This window comes from Pantherophis guttatus, chromosome 1 (assembly GCF_059756535.1).
Source record: "Pantherophis guttatus breed Tessera chromosome 1, ASM5975653v1, whole genome shotgun sequence".
NCBI lineage: Eukaryota > Metazoa > Chordata > Lepidosauria > Squamata > Colubridae > Pantherophis > Pantherophis guttatus.
In genome coordinates this window covers 338,570,352-338,585,291 of record NC_142063.1, presented here as the reverse complement: position 1 = coordinate 338,585,291, position 14,940 = coordinate 338,570,352, and the positions used below count along the sequence as shown (strand labels likewise).

Below are 14,940 nucleotides of genomic sequence, written 5' to 3'. Positions count from 1 at the left end.
AACTGGGTATGTCTAGCTTAATGAAAAGAAGGACTAGGAGTGACATGATAGCAGTGTTCCAATATCTCAGGGGCTGCCACAAAGAAGAAATGATTAACCTATTCTCCAAAGCATCAGAAGGCAGGACAAGAAGCAATGGATGGAAACTAATCAAGGGGAGAGAGAACCAGCCTAGAAATAATTGCAGGAACTCGGTATGTCTACTCTAATGAAGAGAAAAACTAGGGATGACATGATAGCGGTCTTCCAATTCTTGAAAGGATGCCATAGAGAACAGGGGGTTGACCTATTCTCCAAAGCACCTCGGGACAGGATAAGAAATAACAGGTGGAAGATCATTAAAGAGAGATCCAACCTAGAACTGGAACAGTTGTGGGTGCTGGAAGTATTCAATAAGAGACCCAGACAACGATTTGTCCAGAATGGTATACGGCAGGGGTGTCAAACTCAATTTCATTGAGGGCCACATCAGGGTTGTGTTTGACCTCGGGAAGGGGGGGCAGGGGTTGTGGCCAGCTCGACATCACTAGTGTCGGGGGCGCCTGTGGTGGCCCGAGCGCTCTGCCAGCAAAAACGGGCTCCCAAGCTCCATTTTCGGCTGCAACGGCCTCCTGCAACCCTCTAAATTTGGGGAGTGGGAGACATTTCTGCGTAGAGGATTACTGAAAAGAAAAGGTTTGGGGGTATGATAAGGACAAAATACCAAAATTTGAAACAGAGAAAATCAACCAAGCTGGACAAAAATGCCTGTTTCTTACCAGAACTTGCAGTTCTATTGGGTTGACAGCCAATAGTTAGAGGGTAGTCCACCATATCCATCCAAAATGAACTAATGGAGAGAATCCCTTTATTTCTCATGATAATAATCCTATTATAATGACATCCTCAAAAGCCTTCCAGGCCTCGGGGTGGAAATAAATATTTGCGCTAAATTAGGGGTCTCCAAACTTGGCAACTTTAAGATTTGTGGACTTCCAACTAGTTGGGGAATTCTGGGAGTTGAAGTCCACAAGTCTTAAAGTTGCCAGGTTTGGAGACCCTTGGACTGTATAATATTCTAATGGATCATTAATTGTTCGCACCCAGATATCCAAACCAAACCAGGGACAGACCTGACGGGACAGGAGGCTATTTCCAGAAAAGATCTCAAGAAACCAATGTCCAGGGTGAGGGGTTTTTTTCTAAGAGACCAAACAACACTCAGGACTTTCTGAATGTACTTTTGATTGGTTCAAAAGTCATGTTTCTTCAAGCAGGAAATGTATTCAAAATATAAACAAAACCTTAATACAGGAGGCTTGTTATCCGAGGGTTATCTTTACTTTTTAAAACCTTTCCTGAAGTGATTTCTGGGCCAACAAGTTGTTGTTGACTCTTAGTGACCACATAGATTTTTTTGCATGATGATCTGTCCCCAACCTGGTTCTTCAAATTTTCCAATGGTTGACTCATTCTCATGTTCTCTTTGTGAACATTTCCTATTGCTCTACAGAACAGCTCACTCTTTCAGCAGATTTTGCTAGTAAACTAGCTGATTATTTGGAAAATTCTTCCTCCTGCAAAAGTCCACCTTAAATCTGCTCTCCAGCCTTTAATTCCACAACTTCTACTCCGTTTTAAAAAGAGATTTTTTTTTAATTAGTAAAAATTGAATGGTTTGTACTTTTATGTATGTGCTTGAGACAGACATGTTGATTCAAATGCCTGCTCTAATGTTCTTATGTGAATTTGTAATAATAGAGATATAAATTGTTCTTTCAATTTTTTTACAAATATATGTGAATAGTTCTTAAGGTGTTTTTCACTTTTATGTCAGAAAATAAAATAGATGGTTAAAAAGCTTACTCAGTTTATGAGAAAAGATAGAATTAGAATTAGAATTCTTTCTTGACCAAGTGTGATTGGACACACAAGGAATTTGTCTTTGGTACATATGCTCTCAGTGTAAATGTAAATGTAAAATGAATATTACTTCAAGACCGATATCTCTATTTAGAGTATATCTAATTTCTTCATGTAAAACAGAGAGGTATTTTTAATGGAAGGACAAACCCGTAGATTTTCTTTAGCTAAATTATGGCTATAATAGGAAGATGGGGATTTAAATTGCCTGACTTTTCAGTTTTACTTGTGACTTCAATTCCTCCATGGAATACAAATAGATTTTTTTTAAAAAAGAAGCACCACTACGGACACAGGCAGAAAGTTGTGGTTGGGGCCTGGCTCCACTCTAAACCATTGCTCTATTTTACTTCCTGCATTAAAAGTTTCGAGGAACATTTCAGAAGATGCTAGGATCGGGGGGGGGGGGACCGTTTGACCTTTATTCTCATATTAAACATTACAGATAATTGATTAGCTGAATCGCAAGTCAAAGGCAAAGAGAGGTTTTAAAATTAGATCTTATTGCCAATCATGTTTTTCAACCATTTGAGCTATAATAGGAAGAATATGAATTGCCTAAAGCTGCAAAATGACAGTACGGTACAGGTAGTCCTTGACTTACAACCACAATTAGGAGGAGAATTTTGGTTGTCACGCAAGGCATTTGTTAAGTGAGTCCAGCCCAGTTTTCCGACCTTTTTTGCCACAGTTGCTAAGCAAATCACTGCAGTTGTTAAGTGAATCACACGGCCATTAAGCAAATCTAGTTTCCCCCACTGACTTTCTTTACTGGAAGCCACCTGGGAAAGTCACAAATGGCGATCATTCGCTGATGCAATGGTCCTTAAGTGTGACAACAAAGTCACTTTTTTTTTCAAAGTCCCATAACTTTGAATGGTCACAAAATGAATGGTTGTAAATCGAGGACTACCTGTAATGTAGGATAACCCATTGCCACTGCCAAAAAAACAAAAAACAAATCTGTTAAGATCCAGAAAATCCAGATGTATAGCTCTGTAGAGTTCCATAGAGTGAAAATGTGATCAAGTCTCTTAATCTGGAAGGCCACTTCTGCTAAAGCCAACCACACAGATCTTCATCTCAGAAAATATTGCATGACTGGAACAAAATAAATCACCAACCACAGTTATAAAACAGATCTGGAATCCGGCTAATTTCACAATGAACCAGGGCTTAACTTCTCTAAATGGTGTTTCTAAATAATATTCCAGTAGAATACCTTGCTGTTCAAAATCAGCTGACCCGCGTAATTTTAATATGAAAAGTAAAAACAAGTCCTGCAGTTAACATTCTTATCTTGACACAAACGCAGAAAGACACGGGGGAAAGCAAGGCCGCCGGAGGTACATAAAGGCCCCATTGTAGCAGCCCACTGAATTGGAAATGACTCGTAAGCCTAATGAAACAAAACTTTTGGCAGGAAAACAGAATGAAAGGAATGAGACAATAAAAAGGCAGGAACAAAGGCAGCTGAGTTGTTTCAGCTTAAGAAAATAAGCTCACTTTGTTGTTGGGAAAAGCCAAAGCCGGATTAGGATAAACCAGTGACTAAGCAGAAGTCTTCACATCTAATTACACCACTCATCATACATATATAAAGTCTAAATTGCAAGTCTCCAGAAACTCCAAGTCCGAGTTACTTTCAGCAGAGTTTTGGAAAAGAACGCAGGGCATTGAAAGACTACCTCCCATTTTAATAGAAAAGGATTTGGATTTTACCTACGTGCGCATAATAAGTCCATTATATTTCCCAAGGGGAATTTTGCAAAAATCTAAGTACTCTCTGGAAATTTCCAAACTCGTTGCAAAAGGACCTTGACACACCCATGCACACTAGTGGTGGGTTTCAAAATTTTTTACTACCAGTTCTGTGGGTGTGGCTTGGTGAGCATGGCGTAGCTTGGTGGGTGCGGCTTGATGGCGTGGCAGGGGAAGGATACTGTAAAATCTCCATTCCCTCCCCAATCCAGGGGAAGGATACTGCAAAATCCCCATTTCCTCCCGATCAGCTGGGACTTGGGAGGCAGAGAATAGATGTGGGTGGGGCCAGATAGAATTTTTACTATCGGTTCTCCAAACTACTCAAAATTTCCACTACTGGTTCTCCAGAACTGGTCAGAACCTGCTGAAACCCACCTCTGATGCACAAGCACACACACACATGCACACTCTCGAGACTAGAGCAGTGAAAACTCATGTCCTTTGTTTGGGAAGGGGAAACTGCTTAAGAGCCCTGAAGGCAGAGACCGTAATACACCAAAAATTTGACTTTCTTGGGCTTCAACTAAACTATGGATGGAATCCCTAAGGAAATTCCAGAGAGCAAGGAGGTGCTTCTTTTTTCAGATTCACATCTAGCAATGATGAGTGTGCCCCTCACATGTAGTTTAACAGCCCTCCTTTTAATACGACGCAATTAATTCCCTGACAATGAGAACAATTAATCACTGGAACGGCTCACCTTCAGAAGTGGTGGGTGCTCCAGCAATGGAGATTTCTAAGAAGAGATTGGACAAACGTTTCTCCAGAATGGAATAAGACCATGATGGCAAACCTATGGCACGCGTGCCCGAAGTGGCATGCAGAGCCATGTTGCCTGGCACGCATGGCATCACCTTTCTTTATCTTTATCTTTATTCAAATTTCTATACCGCCCTTCTCCTTTCGGACTCAGGGCGGTGAACAGCCAAAAAATAAAACATTTTATATACAAAAGTTAAAATAAATTTAAAATAATTAAATAAATTTGGCCCATTAATTTAAAACATTCCAATTAAAACCATATCAAAATTATTTAAAACCAATCATAAAATCAGGACAGCCCGGCTAACTGAAAAAAATAGGTTTTGAGAGCCCGACGAAAAGTCCGGAGGTCTGGGATCCCTCGTATCTCTGGGGGTAGATTGTTCCAGAGGGTGGGTGCTACCACAGAGAAGGCTCTCCCCCTGGGGGTCGCCAGCCGACATTGCCTGGCCAACGGCACCCTGAGGAGGCCCTCTCTGTGGGAGCGAACTGGCCGGTGGGAGGCAATTGGTGGCAGGAGGCGGTCCCGTAGATACCCCGGCCCTAAGCCATGGAGCGCTTTAAAGATGATCACCAACACCTTGAAGCGCACCCGGAAGTCCACCGGGAACCAATGTAGCTCGCGCAGGAGAGCAGTTTGTTTCTCTTCTGGGTTTTTGGCATGCATGCGGGCGTGACGATCAGCTGGCTTTTTTGCATGCGGCAGTGTGGGAAACTAGAAGAGCTGGTCTTCCATTTTCCTGCATGAGCATGCACACGAGCCAACAGATCCGTCACATGCGCATGCATGCCAGAAACCCGGACGAGTAGCTGGCTGAAACCGGAAGTTCAGTAGCTGAAACCGGAAGTTCATTTTCAAGCGCGTGCATGCTCCCTGGGCAGCTCCTCATCCGGGTTGTGGCCCAGACAAGCACACACGAATGCGCACGCTCCCTTTTCGGCACTCAGTGCCGATAAGGTTGGCCATCACTGTTATAGGATCTCCTGCTGGAACAGAGGATTGGACTAGAAAACCTCCAAGCCCCCTTTCATCTCTGTTATTCTGTTAAAGTTATATTAAATGCTTTACGATTGTGTGAAAAAATAACCAGTCAACGAAGGGAGAACTTTCTGTCAGGCTCTATAACTTTTAACTACTCCAGCCTATAAAAATTGCAGGTGGCACAAATCAACTTACAATTTCTCTCTCACAGGGGAGAGAAATGTTACCACAAACACAAGCAGGCATCGTCTAAAGGCAACATTTCCCTGGGATTAATATCTTTATTCATGTGCGCGTCTAAACTTAATCAGATGCACGTCCACACAGAAGAAAGCCACATTAATATCAGTGGGACTGACTCCCAGGTGTGTATATTGTTCTGCGGCATAAATCATCTGATAGTCAGCAATTTATGAACTAAGGTTGGAGCACCTGGATGGCAGCCATCATTTTAGATTTTAGTTATTTTATTAAATGTATATTATATTTGAGAGCTGCGTGAAAGTTGGAGATGAAGAAGAGAGCCTATTCGTTTGGGTTTTCTTGGCTTTTGGGTATCGATTTTTTTTTTTAAAAAAAAAAGGAATAACTGGATTTTTCAAGAAAAGGAGCCTTCGAACATTGAGGAAGAAAGAGAAAAATCAAGGGGGCACCAAAACTATCTTTATTGACTCAGCACGAAACCACCAGATGGCAAAACAAAACGGATCCCTCAAGGGTGCACGCGAGAAGCACAGAAACATGCATGCATCAAAACTGTTATTAACTTCAAAACTAGACGGAGGAGTTTGGCAGATTTGACAATAACTAAGGAAGAAGCATTCAAAACCCTGACACAATCCTCTAATAAAGGGCTCAGCAGGCTGTAAACATCACCCTGTTGGAATCGGGAGATTATCATCGGAAAAAAATAAAATAAAATGAACGGTTAGCAAAACAACTATCAATCTAACACAATATCTATTAAGAAGTTTCCCCCGCCACAAACAAAAAGGTAGATCCAAAACAAGGCTTTCAGAGACGACGTCCCAATGTGGAAGCTTCTTCGGTACAAATACCACGGAAATGGGCAATCAACACACAAGTGCAGCAGTAGTGGGTTCCACTTACCTTTGCTACCGGTTCGGAACTATGAGTGCGCGTATGTGCTCGCTTCGCTCACGCATAGCACTTCTGCACACGCGCAGAGCATCCGTGATGACGTCCATGCGGGTGGGCGGAGCCTCCCGCTGCCGCCACTACCGGTTCACTTGAACCAGGGCGAACCGGTAGAAACCCACCACTGAAGTGCAGACTGGAAAGTCTAAGGCAGGATTGGTGGCACTTCTGTGTCACAGGTACCGACCAACTCATAGGTGACAAAACAGTTAGACCTTGACTTGCAACCATTTGTTTAGCAACCATTCAAAGTTACGATACTGGAAAAAGTGACTTGTGACCGGCGCTTGTGCTTAACTAGTCGTTGCAATTGTGATCGTGGCGACGCGATCAAAATGTGGATGCTTGGCAAACAGCATGAATTTACACAGTCCCAGGCAGTGGTGAAATGTCAAATTTGTTACTACCGGTTCTGTGGGCGTGGCTTGGTGGGTGGGTGGGTGGGGAATATGACTGAGTGGGCATGGCCAACTTTTTTTTTTTACTTTTAAAACCATTTTTTGTACAACCTCTTCGGCTGAAGAGGTTGTAAAAAAAATGCTTTTAAAGCCTCTGACGATCCCAGCTGACTTGCCTGATCGGCAGAGGCTTTTTTTCCTTTTAAAAACATTTTTTCTATAACCTCTTCGGCTGAAGAGTTGTAGAAAAAATGCTTTTAAAAGCCTCTAATGATCCCAGTTGACCCGCGCGATCATCAGAGGCTTTTTTTTTTCCTTTTAAAAGCATTTTTTCGGCCAAAGAGGTTGTAGAAAAAATGCTTTTAAAAATTAAAAAAAGCCTCTGATGATTGTGCGGCTCAGCTGGGCAATTGGGGGGGGGCAGGGATTTTTGCTACCGGTTCTCCGAACCACCCGCCTCCATCGTTACTGGATCGGGCGATCCGGTCCAAACCGGGAGTATTTCACCCCTGGTCCCAGGGTCATGTGATCGCCATTTGTGACCTTCCCAGCTGGGTTCCAACAGGCAAAGTCAATGGGGAAAGTTGGATTTGCTTAATAACCATGTGCTTCAGTTAACAACTGCAAAGAATTGCTTAATAATAACCGTGGCAAAAAAAAGATCATAAATTCAGGCGAAACTCTCTTAACCCACCTTGTTTAGCAACAGAAATTCGGTTCCCATTGTGGTTGTAAGTCGAGGACTACCTGCAAGCCAATATTCCTAGAATGAGGTGGTCCTTCGTAATGTTGATGTTCCGACTTCCCTTGGGGGGGAGGGGGGGCTGAAATCAAGGGTGGGTCAACACTATCCATCCAAAATGCTACCACCTTACCATTCCAATAACACGGAGCAAAATATTACAACCATTTCCTGCACAAGCCCCAATGCGTTTAACATGAGCCATGCCAAAACCATGATGGAATGTAAAATACAATTGCTCTGTAGAAATCTATCATACTGTCAAATGTAGAAAAAAGGAGGAGAACCAGCAGACAGGAGGTGGGACTCAATTACAGAAACAATGGGGGGGGTGCATCTTTGGAAGACCTGAAGGGCCAAGTTGGAGACACATCATGTAGACCAGCGTTCTTCAAACTTGGCAACTTTTAAGATGTGTGGACTTCAACTCCCAGGATCCCCAGTCAGATTTCTTGAGAGTTGAAGTGTTACAGATCTTAAAGCAGGGGTGAAATCCAGCAGGTTCTGACAGGTTCTGGAGAACCGGTAGCAGAAATTTTGAGTAGTTCGGAGAACTGGCAAATGCCACCTCTGGCTGGCCCCCGAGTGGGGTGGGAATGGGGATTTTACAGTATCCTTCCCCTGCCATGCCCATCAAGCCATGCCCTCAGAACCAGTAGTAAAAAAATTTGGATTTCACCAGCGTCTTAAAGTTACCAAGTTAGAAAAAACACTGATCTAGAAAACAAAGCTATCGATGTGGTCTCCAACTTTTGGCATGCGGACATAATCAAAATGCAATTGTTCTTCTGTCACACTGGCAGAGAGGATCTTTGGCATAGGACAGCAGCCTCAAAATCCATCACTTCTGACAAACATGGAGAAGGCCTCCAACCCGAGTGGACAAAAGCTGGAGAAGTGCTCATTGACTGGCCTCTTATTGTTTTGGATTTTGTTAGAACAGTTCAAAGGAGGCAGGGCATCAAGATAATATTATACTGTCATATCAGCAGCTATTGCACGCCTTAAAAATAAAAGAAGGAAAAGGTTGGAACATAACCCATGCAGCTTATCAGTTGAACCTGAGGTTTGTTGGATAAGATCCCCAGAAAAGAAGAAAATATCAGATTTCTCTGAGGAACAGCATCTCCAATGGAGCTAGTGAAACAATAGGATACGAGGAGATACGTATGCCCGTCCATCTGTCTGACATGCAGTGTAATATCTATCCCTTGAAAGAAACACCACAGAAGGAAATTCAATTCTATATATAGAGTACCAAAACCAAGCATACCCTAAGAGTAATTGGCAGCCACTGACCATGCCGGTGATGGACTTAAGTCACCAACTTCACGCAAATAAAAGCCAGGAAGTTCAACAGGTGGAGACATTTGGTATTTGCAGAGGACAAGAGTTGTGTGCAAAGGTTTCAGAAGGTCGGGGTCAAGACTGAGAGATGGGCAGCAAAGCCCCAGGTTCACGCAGAGGGTGCATATATATACACATCTCTGTACGGACAAAGGCCCACTTTACCACTAAGGCCGCTGACATAAGAATCTTAAATCAGAGGAAATGATCACATCAGTGTGCTTAACGTGGGCATATCTTAAGACATAACCAGGTGCAAGTCTGACCCACAGACACTCCCAGAGATACACAAATTAATTCTGAGAGAGAACAAGGAATCCAGGTCATAAAAAGTCATTAAAAAGAAGAAGGGTGTTGTGTTCAACCCCATCAGACCTTACCTTGCCAAACTGTTCGAAGTACTGCTTTACGTCTTCCACTACCGTATTAGCTGATAATCCACCTACAAATATTTTCTTTGTTCTTGTGACCATCTGTAAAACAAAGTTCAAAAAAGAGGGGAAAGGGTATTATTCCAGATTATCCCAAAACAAGGTCTGCAAAAACAGGTATATTTTTCCAAGGCTATGCTTAATCCCGTTAACAACAATTCATCCCCTCTGCGGAAAAGGCATATATATAGGACTGGGATGGGCAACTATGGTCCTGTTATGTATGAACTGTGGACTTCAATTCCCAGAATTCCTAAACCAGCCGGTATGGCTACTTCAGGAATTCTGGGAGTTAAAGTCCACAGGTCCTAAAGGTGCCAGTTGCCCACCTCTTGATTTAGGACATTCAGTTCAATTCAAAGAGATACTATTTGGTTAACAGTCTTTGATGGTAAGATTTGGGCATTCCAATCCCACGGCCCATTTTCTTTTAATACAGGTTTTCATTCTTGAAGCAGTTTCACTGGCATGCCTCCCACCCCCCAGTTCAACATGGCTTGTAGCGTGACCACAGCAAGTTCAAGCTAAGTCTCCCATGCAGGTTTCCTTCTGAGACTTCCTTCCTTGCTAGTCCAGCCCTCCACGACGACGGTCAGGATGCTATGTGTCAAGTAATATTTCTAGGCTTCAGATACCTGGAGCTAAATAAAATGCATTTTAATGCACTTAGATCCTCTTAGAGCCAATCCTGTGGCTTAAGGAGCTCATTTCAAAAACTGGATTACATATATATATATTTATTTATTAGTTTGATTTATATGCAGCCATTCTCCGGAGACTCAGGGTGGCTTACAATGCGTTAAGCAATAGCCTTCATACTTTTGTATATACCTGCTTAGTAGGGCTTTTTTGGCCCCCCCAAGTGGTGTTCTATTTTATACAAAGTCAGCTTATTGCCCCCACAAACCGGGTCCTCATTTTACCTCCCTCGGAAGGATGGAAGGCTGAGTCAACCTTGAGCCTGGTGAGAATTGAACTCGCAGTAATTGCAGGCAGCTGGCAGCTAAATACTACTTTAACAGTAGTTTAGTCCACTGCACCACCAGGCTCCCAATATTTTCCTTTTTCTCCCTCAGCTCCCAACAAATTATATGGATAGGGTCAAGTTGGGAAGACCCCATGCATAACCCAAACATATCCAATCATCTTCTTAACTTGAAGATGGGGAGGGGGGCTTCAGAAACCGCCCCATCATAACACGATGCAATTGTAAATGCAGAAAACATATGGGAATGGACCACTTGTGTCTCGCGAGACGGGTTGAGACAATTCTTTGTTGTATTTTCTGATACCCACAGAAGCTCGTGATTTAATCACACCATACACCTCAGGCGATGGTGTGCCATCTTTGTTCCCCCTCATCATGTTATGCTAATGAAATGAACTTGAATCTGGCTTGCAGTTTTTTTTGATTAAACAGGCATCTGCACCCCAGTCTCCAATCCATATTTGATACACCAGCCTTTGCATCTTTGGCAAAAGGTTGGTCAACTCTGTGCAGAATGGGGACAAAAAGTTGTGTTACTATGCTGTCACGGGTTCTTTTCAGGATATCCAGGTCAATGGGCTCCAAAACCCCACAGATCTCTAGGCAACAAACAAAGGACCAGAATGCAGAATGTAGAACAATATACTTGGAAGGGACCTTGGAGGTCTTCTAGTCCAACCTCCTGCTCAAGCCTGAGACCTTATACCATTCCAGATCAATGCTTGCCCAATTTCTTCTGAAAAACCTCCAGTGATGGAGCACCCACAACTTCTGGAAGCAAGCCATCCTGCTGATTAATTGTTCTTACTCTCAGAAATCTCTCCTTAGTTCTAATTTGGTTTTTCCTTTGATAGGTTTCCACCAGGGGTGGGTTCTAATTTTTTTTACTACCAGTTCTGTGGGCGTGGCTTATTTTGTGGGCGTGGCTTGATGGCCATGTGACAATTCTTTAGGATTTAGCAGAGGTACTGGTCTACCAGGCTTTTAACTGCTTGCAGAGCTGTACCGGTCTACTCATTTGTTTTTGGAGGCCCTGGTCTACTCATTTGTTTTTGGAGGTACCGGTCTACTCATTCGTTTTAGAAGGCACTGGTCTACCACCACACTGCCTTTTAACACTGATCAGCTGTAGGGCGGCCCTTTGAAGCCCTGCAGCAAGAGTTTAAACAGTTTTTTTCCTTCTAGCCAATCAGCTGGGACTCGGGAAGCAGCAATAGATTGGGGTGGGGCCAAATAAAAGGTAAGACTAACGCGGGGGGGCGGGGGTGGGAGGGCCCAGCTCCCGAACAAAGAGAACCGGTTCGGTGACATCATATCGTTACCACTACTGGCTCGGCCGAACCGGGTGGAACCCACCACTGGTTTCCGCTCCTTACTTCTTGTCCTGCCCTTGGGTGCTTTGGAGAATAGCTTGACTCTATCTGCTTTGTGGCAGCCTCTTAGATACTGGAACACTGCTATCAGATCACCCCCTAGTCCTTCAATGAAAGTAGGCCTTTCATTGAACTAGACATAAGCACTCCAAGAGTAGTACTCACTGCTCACTACTCCACTTTTCCCCCGTTTTACTACAACTCATGCTGCTGCTCCTCCACTCCTCCTCCTTGTGAGTTGTATTGCTAGAGAACAGTATCTCTTACTGTTTGCCTTGGCAACTTTAAGACTTGTGGACTTCAAAACTCTGGCTGAAGAATTCTGGGAGTTGAAGTCTACAAATCTTAAGATGGCCGAGGTTGGAGATTTCTGCCATAGGGTGCTTCAGGCTTTATTTCCATAAAGGACCACAAACCACCTGCCCTCTCAGTCCATCACCACCACACCCAGCTGCCTCTCTGCTCAGCCTTTATAGCCACCAGTTGCTCTGCTGGCGAGGGAGAGGTCTTAAAGGGACAGGGCAATAGCAGCCCAGGTACTGGCTATTTTGCAGGCAGCCTGCCCTCTCACATATGCATACCACCAGCCTGCTGTAGTAGGCCTTTGCTCTCCAAATGAACTCTACTACAATTTCAGACAAACTCAAGGCCTATGAGATTTGCAGATGAATGCAATTGGTTTATGTGCCAGAGTGGGACTAAGTTATTGTATGCGCTTTCAGATCACAAGAAGAATATTTGGGGGATGATGAAGCTGAGCCCGAGGGGGGCATCAAACACATCATCAGTCTCGAGTCCCTTTGCACCCACAAAATATCTAAATCCAGCCCACCTTGAATTCCATTGACCCTTATCTACCACCAATCTGCTTTGACTGTCAGTAGTTCAGATTCTTGTAGAGAGCGTTAGTATGCAATAAACCTGTATTAATTTGAACCGCCTTGACTCCTGATTTCCCGTGCTTGACGCAAAAGAATGGAAGGTCAAAGTGGGAAGCGGGTCAAGCAGAAAACTAGAACAAGGAAAAGGGTGCCAATCCTTCCCCTACAGGTAATCCTCGATTTACGACCCTAATGGAGTCTGCCTATCATGGTTGTAAGCCCTGATGGTTGTAAAAACAGGTCACTCACGTGATATGACATGATTTTACAAGCTTTTTTTACAGCGGTCATTAACTGAGTTTTGTGCTTGTTAAGTGAACCAACGGCTCATGTGGATGCAGTTTTCGGCAAATCGAAAAGCAAATGCCAGTTTTCGACAAAATGTGGCCATATAACCATGGGGTGCTGCAAAGGGTTTGTAAACATGCCCCAGTTGCCGAGAACCTAAAGTTCAGTCACATGACCAAAGGGGCAACCATTGGAACTTCAAATCTGAGTTGTTAGTAGGACTGATCTAATTTCAAAAGGTTGCTAAGCAACCCATCGTAAGTCAAGAACCACCTGTTGTACTAGTTTTATGTTTGGAGGATTGTTTTTGTTGTTGCAGTTGTTAATCAAACCTGTAATCAAACCTGCCACCAATTCTCCTGCACCAGCCCCAAAGGAAAAGAAATATAGGAAGTGAGCAATCACTGAGCGGTGGCTCAGTGGCTAAGACGCTGAGCTTGTCGATCGAAAGGTCGGCAGTTCAGCGGTTCGAATCCCTTGTGCCGCCTAACGGGGTGAGCTCCCGTTACTTTTCTCCCAGCTTCTCCCAACCTAGCAGTTCGAAAGCAGGTAAAAAATGCAAGTAGAAAAATAGGGACCACCTTTGGTGGGAAGGGAACAGCGTTCCGTGCGCCTTTGGCGTTTAGTCATGCCGGCCACATGACCACGGAGACATCTTCGGACAGCGCTGGCTCTTCGGCTTTGAAACAGAGATGAGCACCGCCCCCTAGAGTTGGGAACGACTAGCACATATGTGCAAAGGGAACCTTTACCTTTAATCCTCTAACACGCTCAGAATACTGAAAGTACAGTACTTGATCAATTCGGGCCAGCAAAATAGCCCTGGGATACAGCCTCCAAGTGGGACCTGAGAGGCATAAAGCATAAGCACATTTTTTTGCAGGTCTCAGAAGCCTAGAAAGCACGTAGAGAAGGCGGTTTCCTGTTGGGAAAGAATTTGCAAGGGACTAATAATATTTATAAAGTATTAATCTGAGGCCAAAAAAAAAAAAAATTGTGGCCCTCTTTCAACGTCTCTCTTTTTGGGATGATGAAGTTCATGACACCACAGGCAATAAAAACAGATGAAAAATGGAGTTTTGTTTTTTTTTTAAAGGATGTTTCATTATCCAAACTAGGTAGCTAGCACGGATACCTAGTTTGGGTTAAGGAAACGTCTGCAAGAAAACAGCCAAGCTCAGAGAGCACCAAGTATCCCTCATGTCAATCCTGAGCTACAGATATTCTCCTTTATTGGCTAAAATAAAAACAAAAAAGATTTTGAAGAATGGTTAAAGTGGGGAGGGGATCTTAAGCTACAATTGACAAGGAGGAATGAGGAATGTCTTGCCTTAAAAAGTAGAGCATTGTAGAGCAGTGATCACCAACTGGTGGTCCGCGAGAAAAATTTGATGGTCCACAGAGCAATCTTTGCAGGCAGCACCCCTGCAGGCCGGTGAACCCGGGTAGAGGAACTGCTCCGGGATGACCAAAGGGCCAGTCCTGTGACTACCACAGCTCTGGAATATGGGACCAACTTTCCCACCAACGTCCGCAAGCCACCGTCAGTCTGACCATCTTCGCTTTCCTTCACTCAGATTGACCAAGCTTCTTGAGAGAAGGAACACAAAAGAGGTTTCCAGGCTGTGTGCCTGGACCAGACACTTTCTCTCGGACCTCCAACCCGGAGGCGTCGCAGAAGCAGAGAGGTAGGCCCGAAAGGTGGCTGAGCCCCCAGTGGTCCGCAGGCTTTAAAATTATGAGTTTGGTGGTCCCTGAGGTCCAAAAGGTTGGAGACCCCTGTTGTAGAGGGTTTCCCTGTTTGAGGGCAGGGGCTGTGCTCTCTCCCAAGGTCCAGAACAGGGGTCAGCAACCCGCGGCTCTGGAGCCGCATGTGGCTCTTTCATCCCTCTGCTGAGGCTCCCTGTCTCTGGTCGGCGCCACA

The 14,940-nt window shown here is 44.0% G+C and overlaps 1 protein-coding gene across 14 annotated transcripts in view; it reads right to left on the bottom strand.

The window, feature by feature from the left end:
- The window catches only part of MSI2 (musashi RNA binding protein 2), a 645,448-nt gene that overhangs the window by 435,661 nt on the left and 194,847 nt on the right, over nt 1-14,940 (bottom strand). For all 14 annotated transcript variants that reach the window (XM_034420743.3, XM_034420731.3, XM_034420734.3 and 11 more), the window contains exon 6: nt 9,436-9,528. In XM_034420743.3, the coding sequence (XP_034276634.1) occupies nt 9,436-9,528 (93 nt within the window). The remainder of the gene's footprint in view (nt 1-9,435; nt 9,529-14,940) is intronic.